We start from the raw sequence: 15782 nt of genomic DNA, 5'->3' as shown, positions 1-15782 counted from the left end.
GAAAAACAACAGGGCTTTCCACTCCTGTTAAGCGTTACGGGATCCCACAGGGCAGTTCCACGGTGACCGATAGGGGCGCTATGAGTCGGAATCCATTCGGTGGCTGTGAGGGGTTTTTTGTTTGTTTTTCTTTTGGTTACAATCAAGTGGGTTCCCAGTCCAGGACTCTCTGTCATCAGGTTTCCTGCTGGCTGGTTTTCAGAAGACGTTTGCCAGGCCTTTCCACCTATTCTTAGTCCAGAAGCTCTGCTGAAGCGTGTCCACCGTGGGATGATCCTGCTGGCCTCTGAAAGGCAGATGGCATAGCTTCAGGTGTCACCGCAACAAGCAAGCCACTGTGGCCCTGCACACTGACAACTGACACGAGAGTGGCAGGGGTGTGAAGTCAGAAGAAGAAAGCGAGAGAAAAAAAATCAGGCAGGCTTAGGAGTGAGGAGGAGAACAGGATCAGGTAATGCAAGTCCCTCAAGGTGGGGGTGGGAGTGGGGGCTTTGTTTTTACAAAGGAAAGGAGCCCAACTCTGGGGCAAAAAATCACTTGGCTGCTGTTTCACAAAGATGCGGACAGTGTGGGCTTTTTGTTTTGTTTTGCAGAATGGACCCATTCCCCCAGCATCTTTCTGGGCTCCGTGTCAAGCGTCAAGGTAAGCATTTTAGACAACTCCTCCATGGACCCAGAAGAGGGCGGCGAAAGCCAACTTTTCGCTATTGCTTCCGGGACCAGTTTTTGAGCATGCCACACAGCTGAACACGGAGAAAATTAAGCATTGTTTTTGATCAAGGGGATTGCTTGAAGGAAGAGGAAGCGATTCCAGGGGAGTGACTGCCCCCTGGTGTCCAGAGACAGTGGTGCACTCATTTACTGAGATTTCTTTGTGCTGTTTCTCCCAGCATTCCCTGCCAAGGGGCTCAAACAGAAAAACAACTGTGCAGAACCCGGCATGTTTCGCTCTATGTGGTCCCTGAGTCGGAACGGACTCGATGATACTTAAAATAACCACCACCTCACTGCCGTCGGTTAATTCTGACTCACAGTGACCCTACAGGGCAGGGTAGAACTATCAGTGTGAGTTCCCAAGGGCAGAGAGCCTTCTCTTCCTCTCATGGAGCAAGCCTGGGGGGTTCCAACTGCATGACTGTTTAATAACTCACTATGCCAGTGGGGCTCCTTTCTGGAAAGTCTATGACCAGGATTACAATATGACAGCCCTCCGCTGCTGGCAGGCAGACACAGCCAACTATTTCAAAAATAGCTCAAAAATCTAGGCTTAAAAGAAAATTCTTTTGAAAAATGGGGAAATTTGTATTTGGACTGCACACCAGCATGGTAGATGTGAGCTAGAACGGAGTGGCTGCTGCCTGCTCTTGACCAGGTGTTTGCTCTCATCTTCTCCAGAGTCCCCACTGTGCCCTATTGTCTCTCACTAGGGGTCCTTTTACTCACTAATGGCTCCTGCCTGGTTTGTAATCTGCTATTATGATGTAAACTCCCTGAAGCGGCTGCAGTGGTGTCCCAAAAGGTAGTGAAGAACGAACGGGGACTGCCTTCAGTGATGTTACTTTGAGGACTAAGGTGCACCTGACCCAAACCAGGGCATTTTTGATCACCTCCTATGCATGCGAAAGTTGGACACTGAATAAGGAAGACTGAAGAAGAATCGATGCATTTGGATGACGGTGCTGGTGAAGACCAAACACACCTGTCTTGGAAGACATACAGCTAGAATGCTCCTTAGAGGCAAGGATGGCAAGACTTTATTTATCTCTGCTACTTCGGACATATTATCAGGAGAGACCAGTCGCTGGAGCAGGACATCACATTGGGCAAAGTAGAGGAGCCGCTGGAAAAGAGGAAGGGCCTCAAGGAGATGGATTGACACAGTGGCTGCAGCAGGGGCTCAAACATGGGAACGATTGTAAGAATGGCACAGGGCCAGGCTGTGTTCCATTCTTGTGCAGAGGGGCTCTGAGTCAGAACTGACTTGATGGCACCTAACAACAACCCTGGAGGGAGGGAGTAGCCAAAGCTGCACCAGCCCCATGGCAACCACCTGAGCGGTGTCACTAGAAGAGTGTGGGTGTGTACAGGGTGACTGGCACTGCCCGGGGAGTGGCACCAAAACAAATGCCAATAAAATATGTGTCACATGATTCACTAGGCACGTAATGCTGTTTCATAAAAAGATCCCTGTAGTTGATTATAACAACGCAAACATTTTTAGTAAGCTCAGCTGACGTGTATCAAGATACCTACAATGTTAAAACTATGTTAGTTTTCTTTTAATAATTTTCGTTTGGGTGGGAGTGTGCAGAGCATATTCATTTTCCACTCAACTGTTTACACACATTTTGCCTCGTGACACTGGTTTCCAGGGCTGATGTACTTTTTGAAACTTATCTGCTCCAGCCAAAGTTGTCATTCTTACCCAACCACAATGCCACACTGAATCACCTGGTTTCTGCCAGCTACAACCAAGCTGTTTTCCTTGCTGCTAGTGCTTTGGTTTGGTTTAGTTTTTTATCATTTTATAGGGGGCTTGAACAACTCTTATCGTGAGCCATCCATACATCCATTGTGTCGAGCACATTTGTACATTTGTTGCCATCATCATTCGCAAGTTTGGTCAAATCTTCTGATGTGTTAGTGCAATGCTGTGGTCATTCATATTTGTGCATAATTACCCATAAAGAAACAAGTAGCACCACACACTAAACAAATAAACAGCAAGCTGAGAGCAAAAGATGCATAGCTATTGATAGTTACATTGCGTGAAAGTGGATTCAATGTACAGAGAGTTGCAGAATGCATAAGAAAGCAGGACCCCTCATATGCTACCAGAGACACACTCTAGACACAAAAACAAAAATAGATGAAAAAGATCCAAGGATGGGAAGAAAATATATCAAGTAAATGGCAATCAAAATAGAGCCAGCAAGGCAAGATTCATTTCTGATACAACAGACTTTTAGACTAAGTCCAGCATGAGACAAAGAAAGGCGTTGTGATTAATGGAACGACTGAACAGGAGGACATAACCACAAGAGACACTTCTGTACCCAAAGAAGGAGACTCAAAATACATTCATCAAACTCTTACAGATTGAAGAGAAAAATAAGCATCTCCACAATGACAGTGGGATACTTTAATGCAACACTTGTAATGAAGAACAAAACAAGTAGAAACTCAGCCAAGAACTAAACAACACAATCAACCAACTCATAGATATATGGCCTCTTAGATACATCCAGAACCAACTCATAGATAGATCTGTTAGGCAGATAGTCAGGGATGGGATGTCCATTGACGCATGCCCAGGAGAGCCAACACAGAACAAAGGCAGCCTGGGTTTTCCCCGCCGGTAGGTATGGATGGGCTTTAAACCTGAATCAGCCCACCTGGGCCAGGTGATTGCAATTCAGCTACTGGGATCAACCTGGGGTCGTTCACCACACCTCCCCCGGGAATCCTTGAAAAGGCAGGAGCCAGGGGGTGAGGAGGGGAGAAACGAAAGGAACTGGGAGAGAACTTGAGAAAGAACTTAAAATAGTCTTTTTCGGAGGAAAAACTTGGGAGAGAGATCTTTGCGTGACCCCAAGCAGTCTCTGCCAGGCTGCATGGTCGAAAGGAATTCTATGGGTGCCGCGTAAAACCTAAAGCTTCTTATAACTCTCATTAAATTCACTTGGATCACGAGCCAGGCTTCGGTGTGAATTCTTTCTCGTGCAGAGCCAAGGACCAAGGTTTAACTCTAGCCCAAAGAGACAGATCTTACAGATCCAGCACACTTCACCCCAAAGGAAGAAAAGATATGTTCTTTTCTAATATACGTGGAACGTTCTCTGAAATAGATCTTAGGTCACAAAGCAAGCCTCAGTAAATTTTGGAAACACATGTTATAAAGCATCTTCTTAAGTCACAATGCTATAAAGTTACATACCAACAATAGGAAGAAGAAGGGAGGCATAACAAAACCTCTAGGGCACAGCAAAAGCAATATTCAGAGGGCAATTTATAGCAATAAACACACACTGCAGAGAAAAAAATAACATCTTATTGTAGCCAACAGCTACAATAATTAGAAAAAGAGCAGCCAGAATCATCCTATGGTCACCAGAAGACAAGAAATAATAAAGATGAAACCAGAAATAAATGAAATTTTAAAACAGGAAAAATCAACAAGACAAAAGTTGGTTCTTAGGAAGGATAAGCAGAGTCAACAAACCACTGGCAAATCCAACAAAGGGGGGGAAAAAACAAGAAGATGCAAATCACATGAATGAGAAATGAAAACGATGAGCAGAAGCAACTGAAATAATAAGGGTAATTGCTGAATATCATGAAGAGCCACACTCGAGCGAATCTGAAAACCTGAAAGAAATTGGCTCCCATTCATCTGTCAGTGTGTCACACGGTGGTGGCTAGCATGACACTAGGATGCTGGAAACTATGCCACCAGGATTTCAAATACCAGCAGGGCCACCCATGGTGAAGAGGTCTCAGTAGAGCTTCCAGGCTAGAACAGACTAAAAAGAAGGAATAGGCTGTCCACTTATACAAGATTAAAATGCAAAAATCAGTTGGATTTTTTGATACTAACGAAGATAGCTATGAAAAGGGAAATAACAGCATAGCCACCCAAAAGATGAAATAGTTAGGAATAAATCTAACCAGAGAAACAAAAGACTTGTCCAAAGAAAACTATAAAACACTACTACAGAAACCAAAGGAACCCTACATGAATGGATGAATATGCCATGCTCATGAATAGGAAGACTTAGCAGGTGAAAATGTCAATACCACCCAAAGTGATCTACAACTATAATACAATCCTGATCCCTCATCCAGCATCATTCCTTAAAGAGGTGTAAAAACTAATCACCAACTTTATATGGACAGGAAAAGGCTCTGGATAAGCAAAGCACGACTGAAGAAGAATCTCAAAATTGACTACATAGCTATGGTAATCAAAACAGCCTGGTCCCAGCACAACAATAGATACAGAGACCAACAGAACAGAATTGGGAACCCAGAAGTAAATCTATTCAACTACAGACAATGAACCTTTGGCAAAGGGCTAAAACATATCTCATTGGGAAGATGTTATTTCTTTAATAAGTGGGGGCGGTAAACTGGATAGCCATGTGCAGAGGGGTGAAACAGGACCCGTCTCTCACACCATATACAAAAACAAGCTGAAGATGGATCAGAGACTAAACAGAGAACCATAGGTTTAGTCTCAGATTGATCAGAGACTAAATGGATCAGACATTAAAACCAAAACTATAAAAAATGTCAATTAAAAACACACAGGTGCATTTACAGGTCAAATAGAAGAACACTAGTATATTGATGTACTCTGTGGTAGTCACCGAATCTGGCATGAATTTGAGGATTAGGAGTGTAAGGGTGGAATCTAGGCTGTCAATCTGGAGATAACCAATGAGATTTCTGTGTGGGCATGGCCTCCAGAGAATTCTGGGAAATCTGGTACTTCTTTCTTGGAGGCGGAAGACACCTCTCTCTCTCTCCTATTCCCTTGGAGACTCTACTGACAAGGCTGAGTTCCTGCGAAGCATCCCTGAGTAGACGCCACATGGACTAACCCTGAGGCAGTCATGGGAACTGAAATGTCTACGTGGAGACCCCTGCCAGCACTGAGATGCTTCTACCACCAAAGACTTTTTACCCACTGGCCTGTGATCTACATTCAATGTCATTGCATGTGTTTCATGAGTCTGAGGAGGACTTTAAATCGGACTATGACCTTGGACTGGACTGGGTTGGGATGGTTTCTCAAGGTTCAATTCCTCTTGTATATAAACCTCTCCCTTATATACAAATGCGTGTTTATGAATTTGTGTCTCTAGTCTACCCAGACTAGAGTTGGGGGAGATCGGGTTCAGTGGCAAAGATAAAAATGGGGCGCTCCAATGATTCAACAGGTAAGGCTGAAATCAGTCCTTCACCTTACACCTCTGTCCATCAAGCCTGGACACTTGCTTGTGTGCTGTGGACAAGCTGGTTTCTTAAAAGAGAATCAGAATACAACCTATGTTAGTGAAAAGGGGATCCTGGTGGTGCCGTGGTTAAAGTGCTTGGTGGTAACCCGGAGGTCAGCAGTTCAAAGCCACCAACTACTCCACCAGAGAAAGGTGAGGCTGTCTGCTCCCATGAAGCTGGCATCCTCTGGTGTCAGTTCAACTCCATCCTATGGGCCAGGTCTCTATGAGTCATGATCCATGGATGGACTCGGTGTGGGTAAGGATAATAAAATCTCTTCCCCATGGGACGCTAATACTCTCTTCTGCGGGATAAGAAATCAGGCGGCAATAACTTGGTCCTTGGCCCAAAGAATCCTGGTAACACTTAATTCTTATCCAGCGCCTGCAGGATCTCAGCACAAAACTCGGCTGAGGGCCTGCGATGGCGAGATGTCCATTTTACAGAACAGCACACAGGCTCAGAGGAAGCAAATCCCAGGCTCAGAGGGAGCAAGTCCCTGGCTTGGGTTGTGTGCGGTCTGCAAGGTCAGCGGTTCAAAACCAGCAGCCGCTCCGCAGAGCAAAGACGAGGCTTCCTGCTCTGGTAAAGAGTTAGTCTGGGAAGCTGACAGGGGCAGTTCTGCCCGGTCCTACAGGGTCGCTGAGAGCGGCCGGGTTTGTTCTCAGGGGTGTGTACCTCCAACCATAACACCCACCAGTGTCCCGAGGAGCACTTGGGGGGCGGCGGAGGCAGACCTTGAGGTGGCAGTCCTCCTGCGAGTCCCACACTTGAGGGCGAAGGCGAAGTGGGGTGCCGGTCCCATGTTACAGACGGGGAGCCATCGCTAGGCCTGCACTGGAACCCAGCTCTGAAAACTAACATTTTCATGCTTACCGGCGCCGGACCACGTTCTCGGGAGCTCGGTTTCGGGGTTTCGTGGCGTTAAGAGGGAGGTCTCTGCTCCCTGCTTCGGGAGCAAATTTAAACTCTCTGAGCTTGGAAGCCCCCAAGACTCAGCCCGGCCATATCGAGAGGAGGTGAATAAAAACTTAAGGGGGGAAAATGATTTTAAAAATAAAACGACAACAAACAGTAGAAAAATTAAAAAAAACTTAAGGGGAAAAAAGAGAAGGAAAGGTGAGGAAGCGGGTACACCTGGTGGCACACGTGCGAGGGCGGCTGTTTTGACAGCTGAGGAAACTGAGGTACGGAGGGCCGGCAGCGCGCGCTACACTCGCAGCTGCAACTCCCGCCGGCCGCCCAGGCCCCGCCCCCTCTGTTGCTTATTGGCTGCGCGAGACCGACGTAAGAGGCAGCCAATGGGAGTAGCCCACGGCGCGTCTCTCCCCGAGGAAGGCCGACCCCGATGCGGGAACCCGGAAATGCGAGGGATAGACAAGGGAAGCAGGCCAATCCGCTGCGGCGAGTGGGACGGGCTGACCAATGGCGAGTCGCTAAGGGCGGGGTCAGAGAGTTGGCTGTGGAAGGATTCCCGGGAGCCGGAGGCTGCAGAGCTGGCGAGCCGGAGGAAAGCAGAGGGAGGGCCCGGCATCTGCGCGTGGTGAGGATGGGGTAACCCCGAGGGGCTCCGGAGGAGGGAGCCGGGGAGGGTGCGGGGAGGCGCCGCGAGCCCTGGGCACGGTCCAGAAAGCGGCGGCTCCGTAGAGTGACCTTAGACCCATCTCCTCGCCTCTCTGGGCCTCAGTTTACCGTTCCTAGGGTGATAGAGATCGCACTTGCGGGAACGCACCCTCCCCTGCCCCCTGGCGAACTCCTACGTTGCAATTACAGCCCTCTGGCTCAGGAAACCCTTCCAGATCCGCTGCCATTGCCCCGTGGCACCCCGACCCCCGTTGGAACCCCTTTGAAACCCACATTAGCCTGTCAGTCCTAATCAGTCAGTACGGAGTCCGCGCTGAGCAAGTTCGCCGGTCAAACTAATTATTAAGATGGAGCCATAGACCCGGGAACTCTGAGCAGAAGCGCACTGAGTTTTCGCTGTTGTGGGGCGTCGAGAAAGGACTTACACCTCTCTGTGCCTTAGTTCCCCTCCTCCGTGAAATGGAGTTAACCATTCTTTCTGCCGCCCTGGGTGGCACAGCTGGTTAAGCACTCCCCTGTTGTCAGAAAGGTTGGCGGTGGTGCCTGGGTGCTCTGGAGTTGATTTCCACTCATAGTCGCCCCCCCCCACGGGTGACAGACTAGGACTGCCCCATATGGTTTTTCCACGAGCAGATAGCTATATCTTTTTCTCCCACTGGAGAGGCAGGTGGGTTCGAACCACCCAACTTTGGGTTAGCTGGAGAAAGACAAAGCTTTCTACTCCTGTAAAGAGTTACAGTCTCAGAAACTCCCAGAAGCGGTGCTACCCTGCCCAATTTGATCAGAAAGTCAGAAGCAACTTGATGGCAGTGAGTTTTTGTTGCCTTAAAACCAAATAATAAGGGGTGGTGGAGGTAGAGGTGGAGGAGGAGGAGGAGGCGGCGAAGGTGGTGGAGAGGTGGAAGTGAAGGTGGTGGTGGAGGTGGAGAGGTGGAGGAGGAGGAGGTGGAGGTGGAGGAGAAGGTGGTGGAGGTGGAGGTGGTGGTGGAGGTGGAGAGGTGGAGGAGGAGGCGGCGGAGGTGGTGGAGAGGTGGAAGTGAAGGTGGAGGTGGAGGAGGAGGTGGTGGTGGAGGTGGAGGTAGTAGTAGTGGAGGTGAGGGGAAGCCAAGTCAGTTCAAATCATGTTATTAAGTCCTGTCAAGTCAGTTCCAACTTACAGTGATCCTATGTGCAGCAAACAAGACATTCCTCGATCCTGTGCCATCCTCCCAGTTCTTCTGTGTGAGCCTATTATTGCAGCCCCTGGATCAGTCCACCTCAGTGAGCATCTTCTAGAGTCTCACCATCCTTGCCTCGAAGGAACATTCTGGCTATACTACTTGCAAGACAGATCTGCTGGGCTTTTGGCAGTCCACGGTACTTTGAATACTCTTTGCCAGCACTGTAATGCAAACGCATCGATTCTTCTTTGGTCTTCCTTACTCAATGTCCAACTTCCACGTGCACAGGCGGGGAATTGAAATAACCGTGGCTTGGGTCCAGTGCACCTTAGTCCTCAAAGTAGCATCCTTGCTTTTCAACACTCGAGAGAGGTCTTGCGCAGCAGATTGACCCAATACAAACCCAAGCCATCGTGAATGAAATTGCCAGGCCTCACACGGTCCTCACTTAAGTGAAAAGGGTCTGGAAGCATTATGCCCATGTGCAACCTATCTGTGTGGGACCAGGTTGACAGCAGCAACTGAAAAGATGAGATAGACAGAGAGGAGCTGATACCAAGGGCTCAAATAGAAAGAGAGTGTTTCTAAAATAATGATGGCAACATATGTACAAATATGTTTGATATAATTGATGTGTGGGTTGTTATAAGAGTCCCCCATAAAATGATTGTAACAACAACAACAAAAAGATAGTAGCCTTGGGGGACAGTGGTGTGTTGGGGGGGCGGTGTACAACTCAGAACAGGAGGGAGCGAGTGGTTGCAGAAATCAAAGCATGCCATCCATCATCACTGAGTGGACATGTCAAAGCTGCTCGATTGGTAGGTGTGTTTTCTGGGTCTCAACAGCAGAACACGTCGAACCCATGTACGTCTCTCTCCAGCTGAAGTCGGACGCGCCTGGTGCATGTCCCTCTTCCTGCCTCGCCTCCTACAACTCTGGGTTTGCCTTCCAGGTCCCGCTCTGTCTCAGCTGAAGATGGATATATGCACGGAGCCCACCAACGAGTCCAGATGACGCTCATGCCAATGGTGCCCGTGATGGCAGTGGCCGAACCGAAATGGGTCTCGGCCTGGGGCCGCCTCCTGTGGGTAGCGCTGCTGAGCATGGCGCTGGGTTCCCTGATGGCCCTGCTGCTGCCGCTGGGGGCCTGGGAGGAGCAGTTCTTGGCCGTGTTCAAAGGCGTCCACCTGCTGTGGAGCAAGCTGGACAGGGTGCAGCACGCTGTCACCAAGTGCACGCGCCCTTCCACAGAGCTCAGCGTCACCTCCAGGGACACGGGGCTGCTGGTGCTCAAGCCCAGGGCCTCTCCAGGTACGACTCGTCTCTCCTGATGTGTCAACACCGCGGGTGTGTGCAGGGCGCCCGGGACATAGGACTGTGGGGAGGGCACTCAGGGCTGAGGGAAGGCTTCTGAGGGGAGTGCGTGTCTGAGCTGAGAGGTGGTTAGAAGGCAGAGTGAGGGGCCATTGGGAGACCAGAGGGTATGAGCCAGCCTGAGACAACTGAGGAACACAAAGAGGTGGACTGTGTGTGGCTGGCACTCCGTGGAACTGAGCTTAGGGTCTTTCACTAGTGATGTCTTAGGTCGTGAGAGCTGCACCTCTGGCCTCCACTCACTGGGGGGGCAGGGGGGTAGCCTCCCCTCCAGCGCAGGTGTGACCATCAAAAGTAGCTCCAGGCTTGGCCCTAAGTCTCCAGAGGAGATACCAGCATCTCTAGAGAAGTACTGGGTCCAAGGAAAGAAAGGAACTTTTTTTTTTTTTAAGCAAAAAACTAGGTGTATTTGTGAATGAAGTCGCTCAGTGGTTTCAAGCCATTCAAGGAAAAGCATTAAAACTGAGAGATGGTGCAGCACCGTGGGGCAGGGGGAGATGGAAGAAGTCCTCAGAGGGCCACCTGTCAGGAGCCCCTCACTGCCAGAGCCCACCTGGTTAGGCCTCCCCCACCTCCCGCCTGTGCCTCCTATCAGTCACTGCCAGGCAGAAACCAGGGAGCCTGGGCGACGCCCTCCAGGGTGCGCAGAGACTGGCTCTGGGGATAGCAGGACAGCAGCCAGGAGAAGAATGCTTGAACGTGGGTGAGTTGGGGCCAAGCAGTGGTTAAGCACTAGGCGGCTAACTAAAAGGTGGGCTGTTTGAACCCACCCAGCTTCCGGGAGGGCGAAAGCCCAACAGTCTGCCGCCCTAAAAACAGCCGCGCCGCACAGCCTCAAGGGCAGTCCTGCTCTGCCCCGCTCGTGGCACTTAGGGCGCTCACCACGCAGCTGGAACAGGTGCACTGCCCCCCGGGAGGTCAGCGCAGGTGACCGCTGCCCCACGCGTCTGCTCTGACCATGCTCCTCTGCCTCTCTTCCAGCAGGCAGGCTGGAAGCCCAAGCTGCTCTGAACCAAGCCCTGGAGATGAAGCGGCAGGGCAAGCGGAGCAAAGCCCACAAGCTCTTCCTGCACGCCCTCAAGATGGACTTGGACTTCGTGGACGCGCTCACCGAGTTCGGCGTCTTCCTGGAAGAAGACCAGGACATTGTCCAGGCAGATTACCTGTACACCAAGGCGCTGACCATCTCGCCCTACAACGAGAAGGCGCTGGTCAACCGGGACCGGACGCTGCCCCTGGTGGAGGAGATCGACCAGCGGTTCTTCAGCATCATAGACAGCAAGGTGAAGAAGGTCATGTCCATCCCCAAGGGCAGCTCGGCGCTGCGCAGGGTCATGGAGGAGACCTACTACCACCACATCTACCACACGGTGGCCATCGAGGGCAACACCCTCACGCTGTCGGAGATCAGGCACATCCTGGAGACCCGCTACGCCGTGCCGGGCAAGAGCCTGGAGGAGCAGAACGAGGTCATCGGCATGCACGCCGCCCTGAAGTACATCAACACCACCCTGGTGTCCCGCGCCGGCTCCGTGGCCATCGACGACGTGCTGGAGATCCACAGGCGGGTGCTGGGGTACGTGGACCCGCTGGAAGCCGGCAGGTTCCGGAGGACCCAGGTCCTGGTGGGCCACCACATCCCGCCCCACCCGCAGGATGTGGAGAAGCAGATGCAGGAGTTTATCCAGTGGCTCAACTCGGAGGACGCCCTGAATCTGCACCCTGTGGAGTTCGCTGCCTTGGCACACTATAAGCTGGTCTACATCCACCCCTTCATCGACGGCAACGGAAGGACTTCCCGCCTGCTGATGAACCTCATCCTGATGCAGGCTGGCTACCCGCCCATCACCATCCGCAAGGAGCAGCGGGCTGAGTATTACCACGTGCTGGAGGTGGCCAACGAGGGCGACGTGAGGCCCTTCATCCGCTTCATCGCTAAGTGTACCGAGAGCACCCTCGACACCCTCCTCTTGGCCACCACCGAGTACCCGGTGGCCCTGCCAGAAGCCAAACCCAACCATTCTGGGTTGAAGGAGACGCTTCCCGTGAAGCCCTAGCTGTCAGTTCTGCAGGGCAGGCCTGAGCAGACACAAAGAAGACACGTGGCATTTCTACAAGCTCAGTCATCTCCCCTCACCTAAGAGGAGAACTTACACATTCTTCATTGCCAGCTATTCTGGGTTTGAGTCACAGGGATAACTAAGTTATTATGGCTCGTCTTGAAGATAATTTATCATGCTACCCGCTTATTTATTTTTCCTGTGGAGTAAGCTGTTGTGTCCATGGCGTTGGCTGGGCCACGCTTTGTGGGTGGACCCTGGCTGGCCTGTGGGGCATCAGTGCTCCTGGTGTGACCAGAACACCCAAGTTCTGGAGCAGAATTTTCATTGTCAGGGAGGGAGGTCCAGAAGAGTCTTCAAGAATAATGCCGCCAAGTCTTCCTCTCAGCCAGGGTTTGGAGAAAGGGTTGAAAGCCCACTCTCGCTCTTGCTCTCAAAGGTTTTCGCTCCCCTGGAAAGATTGGCACCGTGCCTAATTTTTTACTTGCAGTGCAGGTCTTTAAGACAGGACACTAAAATTAGCACTGGTACCTCTTCTAGCCAATCTTCCCAGGAAGTCTTGAGCCAGGGTTACTGAGGCGATGGTCTTACCAACGGCAGGTTTTTAACTCCAGAAAATTTTTCTAATTAAGAGCAAGGGAGTAGCCAGAGGGGTGGGTTTGGGGCTTCAATGCTTCCTTTGCCGGAACTTGACCAGCTACTTCATTTTCTTTTAAGTTATCTGCACCCTGGGTCTCTGTTATCCAACAGCTGAATGCAGCCATGCTCCAAACCAGGTATTGTACAGGTAGGCAGGTCTGCCTACCTGTTCCACAGGTCGACGTCAGAGAACACAGTTGCCACACAGACACTGACCAAACATTTTTAATTGTGAAGGAGCGTGTTGGCTCTGTGGCACCGAGGAAAACCCACAGCCCATCCATGCCCTCTGTCTGGTAGCTTTAACCACTCCGTGGCCTGCCCACCTGCCCACCCTACTTCCCACAGATTGTCCAGCCCACCCTTCCGGGAGGCGAAAGAAATCACCCCTCCAAGTGGCCTTATTTTTTTTTGCTAGAAACTTGCAAAATGCTAAAACCCGTTCTTTGTAATGCAGCCCTTTTCAAGTGGCCGTTTTATGAACACGGAGGGGGTTCTTCTCTTCCCGTTCCATTTGGCACAGGTGCCGATCCAGCTGCTGCTATTTAGAGTCCAGATGGCCAGGCATCCCCGGGGCGTTCTCCCAGTCACAGGGCCCGGCCTTGGCTCATGTCTTAAGTGATGGCCAGTGGACACACACCCCCTCTTGGCTCTGTGAGCCAAGGCTCTGGTTTCTGCGTAGTAAGGTCACCGCTCTGCTGTACTCAACAGATAATGACCCAGGGGTCTCAACTGGCACATTAAGAGACGTCTTTTTAAACGTTGAGGAAAAAATATATGCGAAAAGATCTATGAAATGACCCCAGGTGACAGTTAATTCAAGCCTTTATTAAAAAAAAAAAAAGTTTTATCGGCTGCCAAGAGGTTATTTCCTAAACCATAATTCTACTATGGTTTGGGTTTCGTAAGCACACCAAGGAAGCCCGAATGAGGGCTTGGTTTGTACTGTAGAGGGAGAGGCATTTGCACTTTAGTTAAATATGAAGGATATTATTTTAACAAATTACTGACCCTAATAAAGTATTTTATTACATACACATCTGAGAGACTGCGCTGTCGCATTCAATCGGGTTTCTCATTTGGCCTAGGAGGTAAGTGAGGGATATGACTTTAGAATCCGAGCTGTTCTTTTTCTCTCTGGGCCTGGGGGCCTGAATCCACGACTGATTTCAACAGGAAAATGTGGCAAAACGCATGGGCTAAAGGGCCTACTTAGGGTCATATGGATGAATGACTGATTTTTTCAGGAGGAGCCATTTTAACTTTCCTATTCTTCGTTGTCATCAACCCTTGATTTTCTGAAGGGACAGGTCCACTACGGAAATCCATTTTGAGAACAGTCAACATCTCAAACCTCATTTGGATCCTGCTCGAGAGATGATTGACACCTACCTGTAATGAGCATGGGTTGACTTGTGTGGAGGAAATGAGGTCATTTATTGGTTGACAGTGAGAAGACCCAACAGCTCAACGTGAAGCAGCAAGAACCGAAGCCACATCCACCTGTCTTAATGACATCATGCTCTTCCAGTGTCCAGTACTCAGGCACCAGAGCTGTCCGAGAGTTCCCCAGGTAATCGCCATCTGCACTGCCTTCAGCAGAAGTGAGGGGACAGCCCCAGAGAACACGCAGAACCTCACAGGCTCTCCTGGAAATCACCAAGCTCTATCACATTCAAACTTCCCAAAACCAGAGACCAAGAAAATAATCCTATAAGCAACTTGGGGTGGGGGGCAAAAAGTGACTGTAAAGGGATACCCATAAGATTAAGCGCTCATGTCTCAGCAGAAACCATGAAGGCAAGCAGGCAATGGGATACCATATACAAGGGGGCATGTAATTTACAACATACATTTATGGGGAAAGGCTACATCGTTTTGCTTCCATTTCCACAACTTGGTAAAACCAGACCCATCATTGAAGAAATGATAGTCCTTCAGACAGAACCAGCAACCTTCCGTTGAAACACACACGACACAGCTCTGTAGTTGATTTGTAAGTGATGACAACTGCCAAGCAAAAGGGAAAAAGGTGTCATTTTAGAACTTCCAAATGGATGAGAAGTCAGTATTGAAGCAGAATGGGAGGTTTTAAACTTTGGGAGACATTAAATTATAGGTAAGGGTAATCTCAAAATTAATCTTCTGATCAAAGGGGGGGGGCAGTAGTCTCAGCAAACACTGAAGTTAACAGCAACAAAGGAAACGTGTGGTGTAGACTGATTTAATAAGGCAGAAAGTGTGTCATTTACTAAGCCCTGCCTGGTGGCGCAGTGATTACACGTTGGGCTGCAATTTGCGTGGTCGGCAGTTCAAAACCACCAGCAGGAAGACTGGGCTCTCTATTCACATAAACAATTAGTCTTGGAAACCCACAGGGGTTTACTGAGTTAGTAATGACTCAATCACAATGAATTTGATTTTTTGATATCCCTAGTCCAAGAGCCCTCGTGACATAGTGGGTTATGTTTAGGCTCCTAAACCCAAGGTAGGCAGTTCACAGCCCCATCGCTCTTTGGAAGAAACATGAGGCTTTCCAGTCTCAAAATTAGATTTTGTCTGGGAGACTCACAGGGGCAGTTCTACTCTGTCCCGAGTTGGAATTAACTTCATGTCATTGAGTATTTTTCATTTGAAGCCAGTCCTCCATTTTGTGGTGTTGACCCAAGTTTGCGCCTGTGTGGCCCCTCCCCATTTGGGAGGGACTGATCTGTTATGCTGGGACAAGATAAAGCTGGGAAGCAACCTTACTAGAAGGTGCATCTCAAGTCACCGCCCTTTGTGGTCTGCCTATCATGCTGCCAACGCTCAAACCCGAGATCCTGGAGAGTAGGGGAAATGTGAGACAGTTATCCCAAAGAGGAGGAGACTTGCTGATCTGCTAGAGCCCGGTGGAGCCCTAAAGCCTACACCCCTTAGACATCCTCCAGGTAACTGTACAAACCAACCTCTACCCCACCCA

At 49.9% G+C, this 15782-nt stretch overlaps 1 protein-coding gene across 2 annotated transcripts; it reads left to right on the top strand.

Moving 5' to 3' along the window:
* Window positions 1–7468: 7468 nt before the first annotated feature.
* FICD (FIC domain protein adenylyltransferase) lies at window positions 7469–13849 on the top strand. 2 transcript variants are annotated; one of them, XM_075534143.1, is made up of 3 exons: window positions 7469–7543; window positions 9700–10058; window positions 11106–13849. In XM_075534143.1, exons 2-3 carry the CDS (start codon window positions 9731–9733, stop codon window positions 12176–12178), a joined length of 1401 nt encoding a protein of 466 aa, XP_075390258.1. In that variant the 5' UTR covers window positions 7469–7543; window positions 9700–9730; the 3' UTR covers window positions 12179–13849. The 2 variants fall into 2 exon arrangements, with proteins under 2 accessions (XP_075390258.1, XP_075390257.1); XM_075534142.1 differs by having other exon boundaries at window positions 11103–13849.
* Window positions 13850–15782: the final 1933 nt, after the last annotated feature.

Source organism: Tenrec ecaudatus, chromosome 16 (assembly GCF_050624435.1).
Source record: "Tenrec ecaudatus isolate mTenEca1 chromosome 16, mTenEca1.hap1, whole genome shotgun sequence".
In the NCBI taxonomy this organism is placed as follows: Eukaryota; Metazoa; Chordata; class Mammalia; order Afrosoricida; family Tenrecidae; genus Tenrec; species Tenrec ecaudatus.
Note: the sequence above shows the minus strand (reverse complement) of the source record. Positions and strands in the feature narration are given on the sequence as shown.